Source organism: Ceratotherium simum, chromosome 16 (assembly GCF_057802395.1).
Source record: "Ceratotherium simum simum isolate JZ-2026a chromosome 16, ASM5780239v1, whole genome shotgun sequence".
Classification (NCBI taxonomy): domain Eukaryota; kingdom Metazoa; phylum Chordata; class Mammalia; order Perissodactyla; family Rhinocerotidae; genus Ceratotherium; species Ceratotherium simum.
Genome location: NC_141915.1, coordinates 44333396 through 44358053, shown reverse-complemented (window position 1 = coordinate 44358053; position 24658 = coordinate 44333396). Strand labels below are relative to the sequence as shown.

At 38.3% G+C, this 24658-nt stretch overlaps 1 protein-coding gene across 1 annotated transcript in view; it reads left to right on the top strand.

Moving 5' to 3' along the window:
- Positions 1 to 24658, top strand: part of NSF (N-ethylmaleimide sensitive factor, vesicle fusing ATPase) — a 146908-nt gene that overhangs the window by 50332 nt on the left and 71918 nt on the right. The window contains exon 9 of the mRNA XM_004432596.3: positions 23389 to 23588. Coding sequence (XP_004432653.1) covers positions 23389 to 23588 — 200 coding nt within the window. The remainder of the gene's footprint in view (positions 1 to 23388; positions 23589 to 24658) is intronic.

Genomic DNA, 24658 nt, shown 5'->3' with positions numbered 1-24658 from the left:
TCAGAAATTATCCAGTGCTTGGCCGGCCCCGTGGCTTAGCGGTTAAGTACACGCGCTCCGCTGCTGGTGGCCCGGGTTCGGATCCGGCGCGCGCACCCACACACTGCTTCTCTGGCCATGCTGAAGCTGCGTCCCACATACAGCAACTAGAAGGATGTGCAACTATGACATACAACTATCTACTGGGGCTCTGGGGGAAAAATAAATAAATAAAATTATTAAAAAAAAAAGAAAGTATCCAGTGCTTTAGTAATTCGGTAGAATTCTACATATTGAGTATATATAGAGATAGTTATAAACTATAGAAATCTGACCTTTGTATTTAGATGTCAGACAAGACAACTGCTTAAACTTTTCGGGCCTCTCTTCCTCTGCTAAAGAGTTAAACCACCTCCTTCTTCTTGTTTCTCTTCATCTTCCTCTTCCTTCTCCTCCTTTCCCACCTTTCTTCTTCTTCCTCTTCTTTTTAAGCTTAGAGGTATTTTCCAAAATCTCACATTTTTGTCACAGCAGTGAGTGTATTGTGACTGAAAGCATAAAGGTTGCTTTATCTGTTTGGGTTTTAAAATTTGAGTAGAGAAACTCTCAGTTGGGATTCTTAATGTTCTTACTTCTGGCAGATTTTCTGGAATTTGAATGTGGCAAAAATCATTGGACTTATCTTGGCCTGGAGTAAGAAGTATAAGTGCTGAATGTGTGAGAGTGAATGAACTCTCTAAGACACTAAGGTTTTATAAATAAACCACTTTTCTAGTAACCTGATATATTCCAATTGTCATGAGCTCGAGAGGCATGAAGAGTTGGTGGTAAGACTGTAATGTCTAATACCTAATAACTCTAGTCCACTTTCTTCATATGTGTTTTGGCACCTATTGTAGCATAATACAGGAAGGAAGTAGTTGCTTTGGGTGTGTCAGAAGCTGTCTTAAGTGAACTGTCAACTTAGAGATTTAACATAAATGTTAAAATGAAATAATCATTTAGAAGTTAAACAACATAACCTAACAAATGATATCAAAAGCCACTATATGATAAAGTGCCAAATGAGTGGTATAGATGATAAGTCTTAGACGAATTTTAAGAGAGAATCACAGAAGACTTCATGGAGGAGGCAGAGCTTCAGTGAGGCCTTAAATGCTGATAGGAGGATAGGAGGAGGGATAGGAGGAGGGAAAGAGATGGTTGTCCATGTCCTAGGAAGAGTGACAGATTAAGCAAGGTGTAGAATTCACAATTTAGACCAGTCTAGCAGAGCTGTGGTTGGGAAGAAGCAGGAAATTAGATTTAAAAGCTAGGTTGGCCTTGGGTTGTGGAAAACTATGAATCAGGTGATGAGGACTTTTTTTTGCAAGTATTGTTCCTGTTTAACCTTCCAGACTCAGGTGCTTCTCTTATGCTTCCCCTGCGCCTTTTGTGTACTTAGACTCTAGCTCTTGTTCTTTTTTTTTTTTTTTTTTTTTTTTATTTTTCCTCCAAAGCCCCAGTAGATAGTCATATGTCATAGATGCACATCCTTCTAGTTGCTGTACGTGGGACGCGGCCTCAGCATGGCCGGAGAAGCGGTGCGTCGGTGCGCGCCCAGGATCCGAACCCTGGCCGCCAGCAGCGGAGTGCGCGCACTTAACCGCTAAGCCACGGGGCCGGCCCATCTAGCTCTGTTCTTAATGTGTTATAATTATTCATTTGCATTACACTCGTAAGGCAGAGTTTCCCAACCTCAGCATTTTTGACATTTTAGGCTGGATAATTCTGTTCTGGGGGGGCCTGTCCTGTTCATTGTAGGATGTTGAGCAGCATCTTTGCCCTTTATCCACTTGATGCCAGTAGTTCCCTCTTCCTCACCGTGTGACAATCAAAAATGTCTCCCCTGAATGACAGAGTCGCCCTGCACTGAGAACCACTGCTCTGAGGCCTTTGAAGGCACAACCGTAATGTCTTTTTATCCATGTATTAACATCAGGGCTATTTGGAATGTGGTCAACAGACCGTTGCTGGACCTGAACCATTATTACCAGCCTACAATAAGATAAATATTGAAATCGAGAGTAAGAATTTAGAAACTTTTTTAGTAATTTAACACTGTATTTTACAAAAATATTGGTCTGGGGCCGGCCCCGTGGTCTAGTGGTTAAGTTCACATGCTCCACTTTGGTGGCCTGGGGTTCGCAGTTTTGGATCCCGGGTACACATCTACACACCGCTCATTAAGCCATGCTGTGGTGGCATCCCACATACAAAATAGAGGAAGATTGGCACAGATGTTAGCTCAGGGACAGTCTTCCTCACCAAAAAAAATAAATAAATATTGGTCTGCAATGGATTGGAAACTTAAAAGAAAAAAAACTCTGGACCTTAGCATAGATAGTTTGAGAAGTACTGCCCTACATAAATATTAGCTAAAATTTTTGAACAAATGATTATAACAAGAAGTCATTGGGGAATTTTCAGCAGTGGAATAAAGCAATTAAAGTTAATATTATAGGATAATTATTATGGTTATTCTTTGTGAAATGGATTGTTCTAGAGAGGAAGTGAAAAACTGAATAGTCTGGGAGACTAGTAGACTATAATTGTCCAGTTGCGTGCCCCTTAGAACCTGTATTAGGGTGGTGGCAGTGGGAATGGAAAGGGAAGAAAAAATATGAAAAAGATTACAAAGATGAAATTGGCAGGATTTGGTGATTAGTTATTGTGGGTGACAGAATTGGACGTGAGACTCAGGTCTCAGTGAGAAAATGTTAGAAATAAGAAAATCAGGAGGACCTAGTTTGGGGGCAGTGGAGAATATCATTGCACATATTTTCATTACCATGAAAAGAAACTGGAACCTGAATTGAACATAGAGAGGACAAATTACTGATATTTTCATTTATCGAAGGCTAGTTTTAATCAGTCTACATAGGTATGTTTAAGAAGCACACTGTTGACCACTCTTGAAATATCCTCTTTATGTGGTTTCTCTCATTCCAAGGGTTTCTGATCTTCCTTTTACCTCTCTGGCTGTCCCTTTTCAGTGTCTTTTGTGTCCTTTAAAATGTTGAGGTTCCTCTGGAGTCTGTCTTAGACCTACTCTTTTCCGCACTCTGTAATTGTCCTCCCCAAAATTGATTGCATCCATTTCCGTAGCTTCAATTAGTATCTTTATGCCATTAACTCTCAAGTATGCATATTCTGTCTTAGTCTCAGTGGCTATCTCATGATCATTCAGTAAGTTCAAAATTAAACTCACTCAGCTGCCCCTTTCGTCCTCCCTAAGCATGCTCCTACTTCTGTTTTCTATCTCACACAGTAGTCTAGCTGAAAATCTGGGCACCTTCTTGACTCCTCTCTTTCCCTCACCTCTCATTTCCAGTCAGTCACAAAATAGACTGTCAGTGCTGCAGTCTCCTCAATATCTCAAATCTGTCGAGTTCTCTCCATCTCTCCCTGCCACTGCCTTCCTTCAGGACACCATTATCTCTTGCCTGAATTGCTCCCTAAGCCTTCAGCCTTGCCCTTTTCTAATCCATTCTCCACACTGTAACTGGAGCGATTTTTATAAAAAGGCAAGTCTGATCCTGTCACTCCACTGGTTAAACTCTTTAGTAGCTCTCCTTAACTCCTTCCATGGCTTACAAGCCCTATGTGGTCTGGCTCCTGCAAGACTTTCCCGCCTCTTCTCTCAGCTTGTGCCCCCTCCCTCATACTCTGGGTTCCAGCCAACCTGTGCTATTTTCAGTTCCTCTAATTTGCCATGCTATTGTCTCTTACCTCTATAGCCCAGGGTATTTTTTCACCATCTTTTTATTCATTTCCTATTCATCCTTTAGGCCTCAGCTTTGATCTTACTTTTTCCAGAATGCTTTGGCTTTAGTGCTTCTCCTCTGTGTTCCAATAATTTCATATGTTCTTTTATGCATTATTACATTGTAATGTAATTGCTTATTACCTGTCTATATTCCAGGCCCCGCCCCCCACCATGTCTGTACCCCTACAAGCATAATATAAATTTAGTAAGGAAGAGACCTTGTTTATTTTGGTCACTAGGGTTATTTTCTGCTTCTGGCATGGTGCCTAGCTCATAGTATGAGTTTTCAGGAAATGAATAAATGCCAAGAACTTGATTAATCTCAGTTGTAGAACACTTAGACAGTTAGACACAAGTCCTGCCCTCAGGATGCTTACAGTGTATTTGGGAATAATGCTATATTTGCACATCCCAGAACATCCCAGTATTGTGTAAAGCATAAGGCACGTTGTAAACCAAATTAGCAAAGCAGGGAATGTGGGGAAGCAGCAGGTGTATTGAAGAAGTCTTGAGCCATGTCTTTTAAAAGTCAGAGTAGATGTGATGTTTATAATTCATTACTAAATCTATGCAGATGCTCTTAGATTCCTTCTTAATCTAGGAAAGACCTCTTGTGTTGGTCCCAAATGGAACTAGACTCCAGAAATAAGAAGCGGAAAAGTATTTTGCTTAGGTGCTTGTTACCTGCCATCTGCTTCATTGGGAACTGCCGTTCTTATGTGAGGGTGCTGTAACAACAGTGTTCAAATTTAAGGGCATCAAGTCAGTATTATGTTTATGTGTGTGTGTGTGTATGTGCATGCACGCATGCACATGTGCATTTTCTATTTTGCAGATTATAAGAATAATACATCCTCGTAAAACAACACAGATATGCAGAGTAAAAAGTGAAATCTCCCTTCATTTTACCCATCCCAGTTTTACTCCCTCTCCTAGAGGTGGTCATGGTAAAGTGATTGCTGTGAATCTTTTCAGACCTTTTCCTAAGCATTTGTACACATATGTGTTTATGACTGTGTGTACTCATGTATAGATTTATTTTTCTGTTGAAATAGTATCACGCTAGTCACTGTTCTATATGCTTTTTTCTTTACTTAATAGTGTATCTTGGGCTTTTTTCTATGAAAGAACATATAGATAACATTTTATTTTTCAAAAAGGTAAATAGCATTAGCAAAATTATATCTAGATAAGGCTATAATGGTAAAGAAGCATCTCTTCCCCAGCAGTAAGAAGGCTCTTGGGGTGCCAAAACAAAGCTGGCCATGAGTCTGCCACTACCACTTATCACTTGTGTGGCCCTAGTCCTCTTAATGCTTAAGGGTCTTGGGCCCTAAACTCTCTGAGCGTTGGTTATTTACTGCAAAGTTATTTACTTTGTAGGTTATTGTCAGGGTAGCATTAATGTGTATAAATTTTCTAACACAGTACTTGGCTCACTATAAAACACTCTGTAGGTGGAAGGTGGTTGGTATTATTATATTGCCAAAACGTACTTTTATAGCTCTGTGAAAGGCAAAAATCTTTAATCCATTACCTTTAATCAAGTGTTTAAATATATTTCCTTATCTTAAACTTTTGTTGCTGTTGAAAATAGTTAACACGCCTTAGATTATCCTCTTATGCTGTTTTGTAATTACCCATTTTGAACAGTGTTTGTTGATAAGGTAGTCAAGGGGATACCTAGAAATATTTTTTCTTTATTTGTGAACTCATACTTTGGCTGATTTATATTTACTTTTTATCACATTCCATCAGACAGGAGTTGATAAATGCTCTACCACTTCTGTAAATCTTGTCAGTTTCTTCTATGTGATATACCGACTTGGAAAAACAACAGCCACCTTGATAGACACAATAAAGAATAGGATGTTGGAGGAAGGGAAGTGGAAGAAAGAATTAGCAATAACGTTAGCAAAAAGCTGCCTAGAACTTAACGCAGTATTATTTAGAAGAACACTTCTACCATGATTCAAACAAGACTTTTCTCAGTTCCATATGATTTGTTACTTGGAGCAATCTACCTTTGATAATGTATTCATGATAAAAAAAAACAAAACAACCCTGCAAGAAACTTGAGTTTTGCTTTTTGCTTTTTAAATAATGAACATAGTGTTCTTTCAAGGTTTTCAAAGATATTAGAATAGACAGCAGTAGATCCCTTCCATATATCATTTTACTAATAGTGTAAAATTTGACATTGAAAGTTATTATAGATAATGTATCCAATACTCAAAGATTTATTTGTGACTCTGAGTTCTTCACTAACATCTCTGGCTTTAATACTTGTCTCTGGGCAAGTAATAGTTCGAGTCCTATTCTTATTCCAGAGTGACTGAAAATTGATATGTAAAGATATACATATCTATAGCTTGAACTTCTATATTGTTTATAGGCGTATTTACTCGAATTTATCCACAATGATGTAATTTTTTTTAAAGTGCTTTGATTTTTAAAAATCTACCTAGAATCCTGTCATGAGGGAGAAAACTTAGCAAGACTTACGAGCCTTTTGATAATGAATGGTTACCATAGGATAAACCTATAATTATTTTGCTGCTAATCCAAACAGATATATTCACTCAAATCTCAAGTATACATAGGAGAATTATCCAAATTGCAGATTATTAGTGCATTCCAGGGACATTTCCATGGTGATCCACAACTACTTTTTTGCCTGACACTTCTCCTGTGTTACTGGACTTCTCTTTCTACAAAAATTCTTTTTATTGGTTCTTCTTGCTTTTGTGTCTGTTACCTGATTATTGTGGCTTCCTCTGTAACTCTTCATTCGGCAATCAATAGGGAAGACTTACTTTACTAAGTTACAAATTCTCTGTAGTGTGATCTTTCTTTCTTTTTGTTTTTTGTGAGGAAGATCGGCCCTGAGCTAACATCCATGCTAATCTTCCTCTTTTTTTTTTGCTGAGGAAGACCGGCTCTGAGCTGACATCTATTGCCAATCCTCCTCCTTTTTTTCCCCCAAAGCCCCAGTAGATAGTTGCATGTCATAGTTGCACATCCTTCTAGTTGCTGCATGTGGGACGCGGCCTCAGCATGGCCGGAGAAGTGGTGCCTCGGTGCACGCCCAGGAACCAAACCCGGGCCGCCAGTAGCAGAGCGCGTGCACTTAACTGCTAAACCATGGGGCCAGCCCTGTGTGATCTTTCTTTATCTGGCTATAGAAGGCTGACCATATATGATACTAAATGACATAGAACTCAGCTGTTCAAAATTCACATTTGTCTTATAAGTAGTAATGGCTACAGGTGGGATACTCTGTCAAAATAAGGCGAGAAAGATGATAGTTTATTGCCACAGTCAAAAGATTGAATCCTTTTCTCCATTTTATCTAAAAATGAATTTAAAAAAATTAAATAGGTTGAATTTGTATTTGAGTAATTCTGTTTTTAGCAACTCATGTAAGAATTTGAAGGGAAAGATCATTTAGAAGGATAGACAGAAACAGAATGAAAGACGTTTAACTAAATTACTTTAATTATCCAGTTCTTTCTCAAACACTATTTTTGCCCGTCTTGCTATTAGACCCTTTGCTTTCTGCTCTCAATTGCTGCTGTCAAGGTATGAAATTTTCTCAGAAGGATTGTCACCCATTTTGCATTATCTAATAGTCCTTTTTATGAGATAATCAAAAGTAGATTCAAATACATTAAGGTAGCTATATATTTGAATCAGAATTAGACCATGTTGGAGTAGGAGACTTTAGAAATTATCTAGTCTAACATTTTCCTAATTTACTTACACTTATTTAACAAACAAAGATACACCTATTAATATTCCAGGGAACGCCAGTTTGAGAAATGCTGATCTTGTCCATGTCATTCTTATTTTATAGATGAGGACATTGGGGTCCCAGAAGAGTAAACAATTTATTTAAGCTAAAGTCACAATAGGTGCTAGAATCCAGGTTACCTTATTCCCAATCTGGTGCCCTTTAGGCTTCTTTTTTTTTTTTTTTTAAAGATTTTATTTATTTATTTTTTTCCCCCCAAAGCCCCAGTAGATAGTTGTATGTCATAGCTGCACATCCTTCTAGTTGATGTATGTGGGACGCGGCCTCAGCATGGCCGGAGAAGCGGTCCGTCGGTGCGCGCCCGGGATCCGAACCCGGGCCGCCAGCAGCAGAGCGCGCGCACTTAACCGCTCCTTTAGGCTTCTTGATTGAGCCACTTAAAATGATTTGATTTATTGTTGAGTTTTTTTATTCCAGTTTTCACAACTTGGATGTGAAACCATACTTCCCATTCTCTAGAATAAGCTTTGCTGTTTTCTGGAATCTGATTCCTTTTATCCAAGAATTTAGTGGTGATTTTTAGACTACCTTTACTGTATATAATATGTAGCTGTTATCTCCAAATGCTTTTACTGTCTCCCATTAGAATTCTTACTGAAATGTATTCTTGAAATGTTCTAAACTTTGTTACATTTATTAAACATTTTTTTCCCATCCCACAAATAGTTATCTCTTCCCAGTTACCTTTATTGTCTAGGTACTTGGAGCATTTTTTTTAATTAAGACTTGATGTTTTTAGAGCCATTTTAGGCTCACAACAAAACTGAGGGGAAGGTACAGAAATTTCCTGTATACCTTCTGTCCCCACACATGCATAGCCTCCCCCATCATTAGCATCCCCTACCAGAGTGGTACCTTTGTTACAACTGATGAACTTAACGTTGACATATCATAATCACCCAAGGTCTATAGTTTACATTATGGTTTACTCTTGGTGTTGTACATTCTATGGGTTTGGACACCTGTATAGTGACATGTATCCATCATTATGGTACCATACAGTGTATTTTCACTGCCCTAAAAATCCTCTCTGCCCGCCCCCCATCCCTGGCAACCACTGATCTTTTTACTGTCTCCATAGTTTTGCCTTTTCCAGAATGTCATATACTTGGAATCATGCACTATATAGCCTTTTAAGATTGGCTTCTTTCACTTAGTAATATGCATTTAAGTTTCCTCCATGTCTTTTCATGTCTTGATAGCTCACTTCTTTTTAGTGCTGAATAATATTCCATTGTCTGGATGTACCACAGTTTATTTATATATTCACCTACTGAAGGACATCTTGATTGCTTCCAATTTTGGGCAGTTATGAATAATTATGAATAAAGCTCCTATAAACATCCACATGCAGGTTTTAGCGTGGACATAAGTTTTCAGTTACTTTGGGTAAACACCAAGGAGCGTGATTGCTGGATCATATGAAAAGAGTATGTTTAGATTTGTAAGAATCTGCCAAACTGTCTTCCAAAGTGTCTGTACCATTTTTCGTTCCCACCAGCAATGATTGAGAGTTCCTGTGCTCCATATTCTCACCAACATTTGATGTTATCTTCTGGATTTGGGCCGTTCTAATAGGTGTGCAGTGGTTATCTCATTGTTGTTTTAATTTGCATTTCCCTATTGACATATGATGTGGAGCATCTTTTCATATGCTTATTTGCCATCTGTAGATCTTACTTGGTGAAGTGTCTCTTAAGGTCTTTGGCCCCATTTTTAATTGGGTTGTTTGTTTTCTTATTGTTGAGTTTTAAGAGTTCTTTGTATATTTTGGGTTATAGTCTTTTATCAGATGTGTCTTTTGCAAATATTTTCTCCCAGTCTCTGCCTTGTCCTCTCATTCTCTTGATGTTGTCTTTCACAGAGCAGAAAATTTTTAATTTTAATGAAGTCCAGTTTATCAATTATTTCTTTCATGGATCATGCCTTTGGTGTTGTAGCTAAAAAGCTGTCGCTATTTCCAAGGTCATCTAGATCTTTTCCTTTGTTATCTTCTAGGAGTTTAATAGTTTTGCATTTCGATCTGTGATCGATTTTGCACTAATTTTTGTAAAGAGTATAAGATCTGTGTCTAGATTAAATTTTTTTTTTGCACGTGGGTGTCCAGTTATTCCAGTACCATTTGTTGAAAAGACTGTCTTTGCTCCATTGCTTTTGTTCCTTTGTCAACAATCGTTTGGCTATATTTATGTGCATGCATTTTTCAAACCCATTATTAAATACTTCTTTTTTTTTTTTGCTTTGTTTTTTGGATCTTTTTCATAGCTTCAGTAAATTACACTTGAACTATAGCAATAGCTTTCTTATTATCTTCTTAGTCTTCAGTCTCCTTCCTTCCCATCCTGGAATATTTATTACAAAGCTCAGTGTTTTTGCAAAACTAGCTGGTTCTATCAGAGAATATCAAAGGAGTTGTAGAATCTCAGCATTGCAAGGCATCGTTAAAGTCATTTAGTTCACAGACTTGTCTTTTGTTTGAATTTTCTCTCCATTTCTGCTGAATAACTTCTGCCAAGTTCCTTAGGCTAAGCTTGAATTCCTCCAGTGACAGGAAACTCATTTTCTCTGAATGTTGCATTCCAGTTTTTGAACGACTAAATTTAAGTTGAGTCTTCGTTACGTTAAGGTGAGATGTACATTCTTGTAGCTGCTACTACAAGCTCTAGTTCTCTCCCTAAGACTGTACAGAACAAGGATAATCTGACTTCCCTAGGAAAGCCCTTTAGGTATGTAAAGAAAGCTACTCTGTCCGGAATAAACTCCCCCTAGATTCATCTTTTCTCTAAGCTAAATCTCCCAGCCTGGTTGGTTCTTCTAGCCGATCCTTTCGTAACTTGATTTTTAGCCCTTTACCATCCTATTCACATTTCTTTGAACTTTAATATTTGTTTATATTCGCCTTAAAGTTGTGAAACCCAGAAATCAGTGGAATACTGCAGGTGTGATCCCTGTTATAAAATAGACCAGAACTATCCATCCTTTGTTCAAAACATCAGCCTTCTTTTAATGCAGGCTGAAATTGCATTAACATTTTTGACATCCACAGTCTATCTTGACTCATACTGAATTTACTATTGAGTAAAACCCCCAAATCATCTCTCACAAAGCCATATCTCTCCCAGTGGTACTCAAGTACAGAAATCTTACATTTATTCTTGATAGCTTTTATCTTATTAGAATAGCTCTTTGCTCTTCCATAGTACAACTTGTCAAGGAATAAAGAATATATCCTTATCAGCTTATGATTTAATTGAGGCTTTGGAACATATACACTAAATAAAATAAAAGCCTAAGAACTCTTAGAAGGCAACTTAATGCAGTGTCAGTTGTAACTATGAATGATGTTTCTCAAGGTGTCCTCTAGCCTGCATTAGAATCACCTGGGGGGGCTTGTTAAATATTCTGTTTCCTCAGCTCCACTCCAGACTTAATAAATTCGAATTTCTGCGAGTGATGCCTAGAAATCTGCATTTTAATAAGCTCCTTTAGAGGTTGGCACACGTTAAAGTTTGACGACTGCTACTGTAAGTGTTGAAGAATAGAACCCAAAGATGTGGTCAGAGCTAGATGGTATTAACAGAGTTAGATGTGATCAGAGTTAGGTGGCATTAATTAAGAAGGTGATTTCTGAGGAACATGAACTGATAGAGTGAGTAGAAGTTCCAGAAATAGGAAAAGAAAGAATAAGTTATTTGCTAGGGAAGACAAGATATTTGCTAGTCTGAAGCAGAGGCCTTATAGAGCAGCAAGTAAAATGAGTTTAAAGCTAAGGGACAGAGGAAAAAATGAAGAAAGGAAAAGCAAAAAAATTCTGAAACCAATAAGGATACGTGCTGCCAGATGGCAGCAAGGCAGGACCTGCTGTAGTAGAAGCATGATCTTTGTCATCAAGAATTCATGAAATACCAGGCCACACCCTAGGAGGGAGTGTCAAAGGGTGGGGGTGTCAGCAAAGATTAGTTTGGAGAGTTGCTACACATAGCCCATCTTTAGTTCTAGGCTATCTAATAAGAAGATCTATATTAAATCTCAGTTGACTAATTTGGATGTAGACCAGTCAGGTGGTAGACATCTTGCACAGCTGCTTGGTGCTCAAAGACTTGGAATAGGCCTTTTTCACTGTGTTGTAACGGAAGTCAAAGTGCTCTTGGTATTTTAAAGTTGGTGGGGCAACAGCAAGTCTCTACTAGACAAAATGATACCCAGAGAATGAAGAATCAAAGACCTGACTGCTCAAATGGGGTCAGAAGTTGGGTTTTTAGTCTTAGGTATTTCCTTTTCTTAAAGATTTGATAAGTCCACACCTAAGCAAATATAGACGATAATGTGTTTTAGATGCTGATTGGCAATCTTGGAAACAAACAAACAAAAGGCTCCCCTATGTTACGAGTTGATGGAAGTTATGCTCCAAGTCCTCATTGCGTGGCTGGAAAATTCAAAGCTGTTTCTTAGAGTAAATAATCATATCATACTATTAAAATGATAAGTTGAATAGAACTAAGAAAATACTCATGATTCTAGGAGAAGCTGGAATTATGCAAACTTTAAAACAAAAGATCAAATATTAAAATAATTTGTGATTGTATTTTCTACAAGTGCATGCACTGTTTACAATTAAGCACTCAAATCTGGTTTGCACAACTGCAGAGGGAAGCTTGCAAGACTTGTGACTGTCCTGACTTGCCGCTAGTCTGTTGATAGCCTCCCTTTTTGGCAAACATGGCGAATCTGTCTGCATTTGAACTGGAAGTTACTTGGGCTTTCCCTTTAAACATCATTTATCATTCAAAACCCGCTTCACACTTCTCTCTCTCTTTATAGATGATGTTGCCCACAGAATGAATTAAATACTCCTTTTCCTGATGCTAATTTGACAGACATCACTTCTAATTTATTATCTTTCTGCTCACTCTTGTGTAAAATTAGTGTTTGCTATAGTTTTTTTCCCTTTTGGATACCTAAAAGTTGACTGATAATTTTTCCTCAGTGCAGCTTGCCTCTGATATCATCTCAGAAAAAAAAAGAAAATACACTGTTTTTAAAAATAGAAGAGCTTAGCAAATACAAACTTGTCTTTTGATAATGTTTTGAAAGGTTGTAAGCGGTAAACATTAGTTTATTCATTTTATTGGGCAGGTAAGGCCATGTACTTTTCAATGAGCTATTTTAAGAAAAGAGATTACAATTAATATATTAGATATCTTATAAATATTTTCATGTATTATTTTCATCAGGGGTTGGATAAGCCTTATTATAGTGGATAAGGTCCTATTCTAGTCTATTCTAGTCTATGTATTTATTTATTTATTTATTATTTTTGTGTGGAAGATCAGCCCTGAGCTAACATCCATGCCAATCCTCCCCCTTTTTTTTTGCTGAGGAACACTGGCCCCGGGCTAACATCCGTGCCCATCTTCTGCCACAGCATGGCCTGACAAGCGGTGCATTGTTGCGCGGCCAGGATCCGAACCCGGGCTGCCAGCAGGGGAGCGCGCGCATTCAACCACTACGCCACAGGGTTGGCCCCGGTCCTATTCTTTTTTTTTTTTTTTAAAGATTTTATTTATTTTATTTTTTCCCCCCAAAGCCCCAGTGGGTAGTTGTATGTTGTAGCTGCACATCCTTCTAGTTGCTGTATGTGGGACTCGGCCTCAGGATGAACGGAGAAGTGGTGCCTCGATGCGCACCCGGGATCCGAACCCGGGCCACCAGCATCGCAGCGCACGCACTTAACCACCAAGCCACAGGGCCGGCCCGCCCCGGTCCTATTCTATTTAGACTTCTAAACCAGAAATCATTTCAAGCTATTTGTAGCACACACCTTAAAGCCTCTTAAAATTCTCCCCACCAAAATTTATATGATTATAATCACTGGATATCAACACCTGGGGCTCAAACAGTATTCCAAATTTTGTATAATGTGGAAAATTGCTTATTCAACTTGAGAGAGTGGTAGTTAGAAGTAAGGTGAGAGGCATGTCATACTAATCTACCTCAAACTAAGAGGTAAAGGAGGGGCTGTGGTAATCTAGCATTGCAAATACCCTTTTGGGTGAAGTGCCCAGAAATAACTCCAGTTCCTCCCAGTAGAACCAGGTCATCCCAGGTGAGTGCCAGCAGAGCAGGGTGTGTGCTCCTGAAGAAAGAGGAGTGGCAGCTTTCTAATATCTGGCAGTTAGGGGCTATAAGAGTGGTTGCAATTGAGGAGATACAGGGAACTTGAGAAAAGAAACGTGCTTATTATGATAGAACAGGCGGGAGGAAAAGATGATAGAAGGATGTGTACATGATAATCATGGTAGCTTGGTTTTCATGGATGAGCTACATATTGACCCTAAATGAGCTTGGAAAGCTTGAGAAGTAGGTATAAATTGACTCTGCCTGAGGCCTAAGAGAAGCAGGCAGGATTAACTCTGATAGTAATCCACCAAGAAGAGAGAGGCTAAAGCTATGGAGAATCCTGACTTACTGAAACACTAGTAAGAAACGGCTGTAGTCCAGTTCATTTACTGCTATGCTCATTTGAGCTTGGGCTTCATCAATGGAATGGGTACTATAATTTGCAACATTCAAGAGGCAGTAGTATTAGATAAAGTTTTAAGGGGCCAGATGGTCACAATAGTCAGTCTCAGAAAAAATTTCATAAGCAAAATAGTCATTTATTTTCAAGCTGTACAGTCATCTAACAGTGATCTAATTCTCACATGCCAGTTGGGAGTCTGGTTCCATTTCATCACTTCTCTACAGCAAGATGGTAAAAAATAAGCTAATATTAATTAGTAGCCAATATTTATGAGCTCTTACTATGTGCCAGGAAGTATGCTAAGTGCTTTATGTGCATTATACTTAATCCTTAAAATAACCTTCTGAAGTAGTTGCTATTATTTTTTCCAGCTACTAAGTAGAACCAGGATTTGAATCCAGGCAAGCTGACTCCAGAGCCCCCACTTTAACAATGTACATAAACCTGAGTTTATTTAATACAAAAGACCGTCCTTTATTCTGAGATTATGTCTGTCCTACCTTTTGATATTAAAGTATAAATGGTGGTGATAGAAGATGTCAGTTTTGATTTTTTTGTTAAGAAATCTTTGCCTTGCAAAATAAAACTAAGCAACTCAATGACAGCACTCCTCCCTAGTTTTTTTTAAAAAGTTCTTTTGCTGGTTTGTGATATCCAAGTCTGAGAACCACTGGCCAGAAAAGTGGGGCTCTTAGTAATTTTTAATGTTCTCTAGAGATTTTTCACTTGATTTATTTCCTAATGCATTTAATCCAATCACTCCTTTCCAATCCAATCATACTTTCCTCCTTTTGACAGATATCTATTGTGAAACATAATTAAAATGCAGCTTTGTGGTGCATATTCTAGGAAATAATTAAAAATACTTTATGACAAGGTGCTAGAATGAGATACAAACAAGCCTTATATTAAATTCTTTACAGAATACAGTCTTATAGTGAGATTCCAATGTCTCATTCACTTAAATCCTTAGTAAACAATGGCGCTACCATTTGCTATGTTTATTTCTTTGGCATTTTATATTATTCGTACCTTTAGTAATAGCTATTACTTAATGGCATATTAATAAACATTAATACTTTTCTTTGTCACTAACATTTGGAGAAAAAATGAGAGAGAAGAAGAGTAGCCCTGCTAGAGAGGAACAGGAGAGCCAGATAAAGAAGCTATCTGGCTTACTTGCTTTTCCTGACTGTAATCTTCACTGTGTGTTTTATTTATCTGTGTGTTTTATTTATCTTTGTGTTACTGGTGATTTTAATGTCCTTGTTGGTGATTGGTTCAACAGTCTATCTTTACAATTCTTTGACTTCCTCATTTCCATTAAACTTTCCTTCACTCCATCTCATCCACCCACTCTTTCTTCATACCTAAGACTTTCCATTACCAGTAACCACCACTTCTGAGATCTCAGTTTTAAGCATCCTGCTTTCTAGCCACCTCCCAGTTGTTCCTTGCTTACTTCTAGCATTCCCCCATCCCAGCTCCAGCAAGTTTGACCCTATGAGACTCTCCAGTTAATTTATTCTGTCACTTCCCAGCCTTCCTATCCTCTGTTCTCTCTTTACTGAGCTTGAATTCCATGGTCTATCACATTTATCTTCTTTGCATACACCCTTAACAGCCTTGCTTCTCATCTTCTCTGTGTGTCAGAGCCCCAAGTGTGTCTCAGCTACCTGCCTCCTCTATTGGTACCCAGGCTGTTAAATATGGCTTAAGGAAAACACAAAACCATGGTGTCTGATCTCCCTTTAAATGTAAGAACCAAATCTCATGTGGGCCCTCAGTATTTCTTCAAATCAGTATTTCCTGGTAATCCTTCTGTTTCCCTAGTCTAGTTAATTTACTCTCCTACTCTCTGAGATGTCTAGTTCTTCTCCATTCTCCTCAGACCTCCAACACCACCTCTTCCCTTCTTCCATTCTCACCAGCAGCTGATAACTTGGAATCTTGATTTCACTGAGAAAATAGAAGCAATCAGAAGAGAACTTCCTCATCTTCCTACTACCAAATGTAGCGTTTGTTGAATGGGTGAAATAATATGATATCCCAGAACTTCATTTACTCCTATATTCAAATATAATTAGCAGCTTAAATTCCAAAACAATATATATATATAATATGCCATTTTGGATTACACTTTACACTACCACCCTCCTTTATGTTACTGTAACCAAGAGTTGTTGATATGTTGGTGCCTCATTCAAATAAAATTAGGTATTTTTAAGAAGATGATTAACAGGAGCAGTTAGTAAAACAAGCAGTTCAGTAATTGAACACAGGAAATTAAAGAAGAAATGCTTTTGGAACTATATTTGGTTATACTATTAGCCCACAATAGTTCTTAACTTATCTAAGTTATAGAGGAAGGAGAAAAGATGCAAATGACTTAGAAATGAAGATTATAGCCTCAAACTTTGTGGAGAATGGAGGAAAAGTGTTGAGAACAAGTCGTGTGATAGTTTTGACCTCACACTTTGGATGAGAAAATTAGATAATAAAGTTGAGCTATAAATACGTTGATTTCAAATTAAATTAACTTAAACTGTTGTTTATCTCATGTTGCTAGACATTAGGATTCAGTTTTTAAAAAAAAAGAGATGGTTAAAACCAAAGAAGTCAAGATTCTTATGCCAGCTTTGATGAAATTTGTATTTATAAAATTCGGTAAGAACCTGCACCTTACCTAACACTGTAAGCTGCTTATGTAATTACAACAGAGAGGAGAGTCCCTCAGTGACCTGAATTTCATATGCTGAGTTCACTTACCTGATGGCCTCTGCCTGCTCAGCCACATTTCCCCACACATTTTCCCAATTCCCCACATTCTTTCCTAAGCTTTACCTTGTTTCCCAGTATCATCTCCTCATCCCTCATTTTGTAGATGACGGAAGCCCCTACTTCACATAGTAAACAGAACCGCAGAGGCATAACCTCAGTTTACTTCCTCTCCTCCTCTTTACTTAACTAGTCTCAGAAAAAGAGGCTTCCTTCCACTCTATCTCCCTAAATCCCTCCTCTGTGTAGCCAGAGTTCCTGAAAGTATGATCTCTGTCTGTTCCTGCTCGTGCTGCTTTGCTGCTTTCTCATACCTCAACCCAAAATGACCTAACCCAGTCTGAGATCCTGTGGCCCAGATCAGCATGAACTTCCTGATTTTTAAATCTAGTGTTCTCTTTCTAGGCCTCGTCCTCTCTCTGTGAAGCATGGGTCCCTGTTGTCAGATTCTTCTGCTTAAAACTTCTTGTGGCTTTTCATGCCAGAGCAGGCATTCAAAATATTAAACCAGGTGTTCTAATATCTTTTCTGAGCTTTCAACGTGTTTTTTTAATGGACATCACTGCCGGAATCTCAAATGCCTAATAGCTAAAAAGAAAGTTATGATTTCCTCTGCTCTCCTCTTGCTATCTTCTTGGTTATCTTCTGAGGTTGTCATCGTTTTACCTATGTGCCCAGGCTAGATACGTTAAGGTCATCCTTGACTCCTCTCCTTCTCTTATTTTCGTTTGGTCTCTAAGCTCTGATGAATATCTCCCACATCTTCCTTTCTTTTCTTACTACTATTTCCTCCACCTGTTACCTCGTTCCATCCCTAGTCTCCTATCTGGATTTTTTCAGTAGTTTTTAATTTGGATTCCATGAATGGACCTCTGAGGATCAGGAGTTTTTTTTTTTTTTTTATTGCAGTAACATTTATTTATGACATTATATAAATTGCAGGTGTACATCATTATATTTAAATTTCTGTGTAGATTACATCATGTTCACCACCCAAAGGCTAATTACAGTCCATCACACACATGTGCCTAATCACTCCTTTCGCCCTCCTCCCTCCCCCTGTTCCCCTCTGGTAACCACCACTCCAATCTCTGTCTCTATGTGATTATTTGTTGTTGTTTTTATCTTCTACTTATAAGTGAGATCATACAGTATTTGACTTTCTCACTCTGACTTATTTCCCTTTGCATAATACTCTCAAGGTCCATCCATGTTGTCACAAATGGCCAGATTTCATCGTTTCTTATGGCTGAGTAGTATTCCATTGGGTAAATATACCACATCTTCTTTATCCATTCGTCCCTTGATGGGCACTTAGGTTGCTTCCAAGTCGTGGCTATTGTGAATAATGCTGCAATGAACATAGGGGTGCATGTATCTTTACGCATTTGTGTTTTCATGTTCTTTGGATAAATACTCAGCAGTGGAATAGCTGGATCGTATGGTAGTTCTATTCTTAATTTTTTTGAGGAATCTCCATACTGTTTTCCATAGTGGCTGCACCAGTTTGCACTCCCACCAGTAGTGTATGAGAGTTCCCTTCTCTCCACATCCTCTCCAACACTTGTTTCCTGTTGTGTTAAATATCGCCATTCTGATGGGCATGAGGTGATCTCTCATTGTAGTTTTGATTTGCTTTTCCCTGATAGTTAATGGTGTTGAACATATATCTTCTTTGGAGAAATGTCTGTTCAGATCTTTTGCCCATTTTTTAATTGAGTTCTTAGTTTTTTTGTTGTTGAGATGTATGAATTCTTTGTATATTTTAGATATTAACCCCTTATCAGATATATGGTTTGCAAATCTCTTCTCCGAGTTGTTAGGTTGTTTTTTCAGTAGGAGTTTTTAATTTAGGTTCCGTGAATGGACCTCAGAGGGTCTAAGAATCCCCTCAAAATTACATGCAAATTTTTGGTACATGTGCATTTTTCTGGGGAGGTACATTTGAATATTCCATGGGAAAGAAAGCGAGAGATAGAGTGAGAGAATATGACAATTTACACGAGTCAGTTTCGCTGGTTTCTCCTTCTTCCATGCCTGCCCTTTGCTATTTAGTTCCCTAACTGAGGGCACTGATCTCTGAGTACTGAGAGGGCATGTAAGACATAAAGAAAAAAAAAAAGTAACAACAATCAGTGCAGTTCAGCAGTCAGACAGTCCAGCCACCAGAGATCAGAGGCTCCCCGACATCAGAGTCGTGCTTTAATGCCCTGGAGATGCTCAGGAGAAAGCTGGGGCATCAGCAGGGGCACCAGTAGGGAACTGTCCTTCTGAGGCTTCTGGACCTATGCTTCCAAAGGACTTGGAGGGATATGAAAGCTTAATTGGTCAAAATCCAGAGCCAGCCAGGGAGGCAGTGTCCCCAGAAAAAGATTAAGAACATTCCTCCAACTAGACTTCCACCCTCTGCCTCTTTTTTTCCTAGTCCTTCCTCCGCTCTACCACCAGAGTTAGTTTTTAAACACATATCTCTTGTGCACCTTCCCTTATTAAAAACCTCAGGGTTTTGGGGCTGGCCCAGTGGCATAGTGGTTAAGTTTGCGCACTCTGCTTCTGCAACCTGGGGTTTGCAGGTTCGAATCCTGAGTATGGACCTATGCACCACTTGTCAAGCCATGTGTGGCAGCGTCCCACATACAAAAAATAGAGGAAGATGGGCACAGATGTTAGCTCGGGGCTAATCTTCCTTAGCAAAAAAGAGGAGGATTGGCAACAGATGTTAGCTCAGAGCCAATCTTCCTCACCAAAACAAAACAAAACAAAACAAAAAAACGAAAAACAAACCTCAGGGTTTTTACAAAACAAATGAAAAACTCCTGGGCGTGGTGTCAAGGCCTTCCATAGTTGGGAACCTGTCAGCCTCATCTCCAGGCACTCCCCTTTCCTCTCCTCCAAGGCTCTAGCCACAACAGGTTACTACTGGCTGTTTTGAGAGGACTACTTCTACATCCATACCTCTCTGCCTTTGATCATGCTAGTCTCTCTCTTTAGAGTGCCATTTACTCTTCCTGGCCCAACCATGAGCCTCCTGTCCTTCAAGGCCCAGACTGAATGTTACCTCTTCCCCTGTGTCCATCCCTAATTTTCTGTCCATCACCCTGACAGAATCAGTCTCTCTTGGCTAGGTCCACAAACATTTCATACATATCTCTGATAATGTCATATTATATTGTAGATAACCTGTTTTTATTTCTGCCTTTCCTACTAAACCAGAAATGCCCTGCAGGTAGGGACTGCCTTTTTCATGTTTGTATCCCTAACACCTATTTCGTGCCTAGTCCAAACAGGAGCTTAATACACTTTTGTTGAATGGAATTACTTAGGAAGAGTTTTTATGACTCATTTAAAATTAGAGACCAAAGCTTATTTAATAAGTCAGAATAGGCTATAATAATAATAGTAATAACAAAGTCCCATTTCCACAGCTTATTCAAGTAACTGCTTCCTTTGTGGAAGTGGATTTTGAGAATCTTCACATGTCAATGTATGTTTTTGATGTGCTTTCTTGAGATCCTAAAAGAATTATAGTTCTAATGCAGACTAGAGCTTCTATGATATTCCTGTTGATGTTATATTGAACAGATTCTGTCATTTCAGAGATCTGTATTATATATAAGTTCCATGGATATGTATTTTCTCTCTTTCTCTCAAACTTCATGGTAATATTTTGTGAATTATTTATTTTAATAATTAATTTAAATTGAATTAAACTGAAGTCAATTTAATTCAAAACACATTAAATTGAGCATTTTCCACATACAAAAACAGAGTTACAGAGTTAAGGTTCTAGTATTTATATATCATGTAGTTTGTTTGCTAAATTTATAAAGTCCTAGTCCTTGCAAATGTGTTTTTTAGGGTATTTAAATTAGTTTAGCTGTGAAAGTAAACAGTGTTCCTTAAATTAAGAGCTTCAAATAATTTTTTAAACAGTCTCCTCTCCCTCATTTTCTTTGAGTTTTGTAGGAAAAGTATCAATAGTTTACTTATTTAGCCATTTATTGAGTACATATTATGTGCTAGGCATTATGCTGGGTATTTGCACTTCTGGATTGATGACACACACAGTACCTGCCCTTGAATAGCTCACAGTCTAGTAGAGAAGAAGATATATAAACAAATAATTGCAATTTAAACCTTGGAGAAGAGGAAGGAAACTCCTCCATTGAGAACCAATGCTGAAGTTGAGAATGAGTGTGTCTGCAGATAAATTATAGATAGAGGAGCAGGGAGCTGAAGGGAGTTCATACCTGACAGTCTTTGTTTTTAAATATGCGAAGTAGGAATCTAGATCATCTCTAAGAATGAATGGTATGGGGTAGCGCTTGAGAAGAGAAGAATCGTGAAGATCTGGATAATTACTAAGGAGAATGGGAGATGAACTAACAAAAGCAAGTAAAGGGTGGCATGCAGTACTGAGAAAGCAGTGAGAGTAGCACTGGAATTGGACAGCATGGGAAACTGTGAGGATACCAGTCAGCACAGTGACATCGTTTTCTCTGGCTGAGCTCTGCGGCCAGTGCATAGGTGCAGTAAAGCCACAGTCAGGGCTTGTGGAATGAGTATAACAGAAGTATAAGAAGGCCAGGTTGTTGAGAGTCCTTGAAAGAAAGTGTGGCTTAATATGGAAGGAAGTACGATTAGGAGAAAGTTGATAAACTTGGAGGAAGTTAAGAAACTGGAGATGAGGATAAGGCCTGTACTTTGTATGTGCTCAGCAAGTCTTCATTTTCTCATTTCTGTCTCTCCTCTTCTGGTACCTGTTTCACCACCACCACCACCTGCCTCTGCTATGGTTTATATGAATAGTTTGACATCATGATGATAGCAGTTGGCTTGGAGGAGACTATTAGGAGCCAGGTTCCAAAGTCCTTGTCACATGTTTCCCAGTGGCTTGGATGCTGGCTATACTTTGTTGTGCTGGCCTGTGGGAGAAGCTCAAGGCTTATCCTCTTATCTCCCTACCACTCATGCTCCAAGGGTGGGTCAAGGGCAAAGACATTTTATTGGGCTACCATTCTTAGGACAGGAATTTACTCTGTGATGAGAAGGGTTAAGACTCTAAGCCTTCAAGAGTTTCTACTAAGTTCCCTTTGTCTCTGCAAGACTAACCATAAGCACAGATCTCATTACTTTCAAGGATTTAAAAGGGAGTCTTTTCTTGACATAAAAATAGAATCAGTGACATTACTGGCAACCCAAAGGGTTTTCCTCTTTAGAATCTAAAATTTCTGATAGAGTTGGTTGTATCTTGGTATTTCTTTCATGTGAGTTATTAAATATATTGTCACAATTTTTTCTTAAAAGATAGAATTTTTTAAGGCTTTCATTCCATATGAGGACAAACTATTTTCCATAAAAAACACCCTATTTATATTCCATTTCCAGAAATTTTCTTTTCACCTGTAATTTCAAGTGTAACACTGAAATCTAATAATTCAGTATTTCACAGAGTGCATTTTTTTGTGTGTGTGTGTGAGGAAGATCAGCCCTGAGCTAACATCCGTGCTAATCCTCCTCTTTTTGCTGAGGAAGACCGGCTCTGCACTAACATCTATTGTCACAGAGTGCTTTTTTGGGGTAGTAGAAAGAAAAAACTCATAAGAAAAGATTCATGCATCTTAAGTGTGAAACTGCTAGAAAGGTGAGAATTCCCATAGTGAGTAAACAAAAACCACAGGTTGTCTTAAGAAATGGAGTAAATGCTCATGTGGAGTTGGCTAAAGAAATCCTGAGGAGTCTAAATCATCAGTCTTGCTATATTGCTATTGTTAATGATACCTTTAAGGCATTTAGTAATGCTTGCCTAGAAAAGAATTGAATACTATTCTTTTGAAACTTCATCTGGGTGGCTCTGAAGAAAGCGTGTGCCTCACTTGGCATTAGTCACATGAAGTAAGACATTCAGCTTTATCCACAAAGTCTGTAACATCCATCTGTATCCTATGGATTGCTCTATACCCATCCATCTCAGACATGTCTGCCCTTCGCAGGTGCTTGTATTGACAGGTAGACCTGTAATTCTATGACTAAGATATGGTTTCCATAGCCTACCGTATCATAATAGATTTGTGTTGGATTAAATTTGCCTAAAGACAGATCTTTTTTTACCCTGACTTTAAAGTGAAGGATAATGAAAAATATGTAATAGTTCCTAATTAGGTATTTAGGTCAAAGAGACATTTTCAGAGTTAAAAGTATTTCTTCTAGATGATAGTTTAAATATACTTTTCCAAAGGTCTTTAGTTGGCAGCTTTTCCCCCTCAAATATTAGTATTGGTGTAGGAATTTTTTCTGGATTTTCTATTTAAAAAAGAGCTTTAGTTGTTCATTCTTATTCTGTTCATGGCACCTGGATATTAATATATGTTGATGACATCATTGTGTTTTTCCTAAAGTGAATATGAAGGAGAAAGAAAACTTTCCTTTACATGTCATACTTGGATTTTAGTTAGTTGATGTAAGACTGTTTTCTCTTTTTTTTAGGTTGCAAACATGTTAAAGGCATCCTGTTATATGGGCCCCCAGGTTGTGGTAAGACTCTGTTGGCTCGACAGATTGGCAAGATGTTGAATGCAAGAGAGCCCAAAGTGGTCAATGGACCAGAAATCCTTAACAAATATGTGGGAGAATCAGAGGCTAACATTCGTAAACTCTTTGCTGATGCTGAAGAGGAGCAAAGGAGGGTAATGTTAATATAAGTACAATTTAGTAAAAGTTTGTTATCACTTATATGGTGAAGGAAACCCAGAGTTATGGTGCAAAACTTGTTACTGTGATCTATATTTTGAAAAACTTGCAGGTAAAATTTATTTAGTACCTAGTTAATATATGTCACTGAATCGGGGATTAGGGGGGATTTACATAATGTGAGCAGATGTCATTACCCACATGTTCACAATACAAAGAGAGATGATTGTATAAGCTGCAGATTTTGCAAAAACAGATCATGAATATATTTTCAGGTGACACTTTTGTTCCACATTACTTCCAGAGACTTCAACTCATTTATCCTTTGGAAAAGGGAGAAATTAAATCCATAAAGGGACTTGTAGAATTATGTATATGCAAGGTCCATGTGCAGAAAGCTAGCTTACTTACCACCAAGTCAGCTCAGTTGTATAATGATGGGTATGAGTTGTTAGGTCTCAAAGGAAAGCTTTATTTGGGTCTTAGAAAAAAAATAAAATTAATTAAAAATCAAACCAGAGTTTATTAACTGTGATGCTTAATTTTGTGTGTAAATTTGACTGGGCCACGGGGTGCCCAAACATTTGGTCAAACATTATTCTGGGTGTTTATGAAGGTGTTTCTGGATGAGATTACCGTCTGAAGCGGTAGACTGAGTAAAGCATATTGCTCTCCCTAATGTGGGTGATCCCCCTCCAGACAGTTGAAGACCTGAATAGCACAAAAAAGCTGACCCTCCCTTGAGTAAGAGGGAATTTTTCTCCTGTCTGACTGCCTTGAGCTGAGACCTCAGTTTTTTCCTGCCTTCAGATTCAAACTGAAACATTAGCTCTTCCTGGATCTTGAGCTTACAGGTCTTCAGACTGAAACTATACCATTGGCTCTGCTGGGTCTCCAGCTTGCTGACTGCAGATCTTGGGACTTGTCAGCCCCCATAATTGTGTTTGCCAATTCCTTGTAATCAATCAATCAGTCAATCTCTATAGATAGATAGATAGATCTATATAGCTGTATATCTAGATATGTGTCTATCTGTTTTCAGGTGACCAATAGGATTCATTCATAA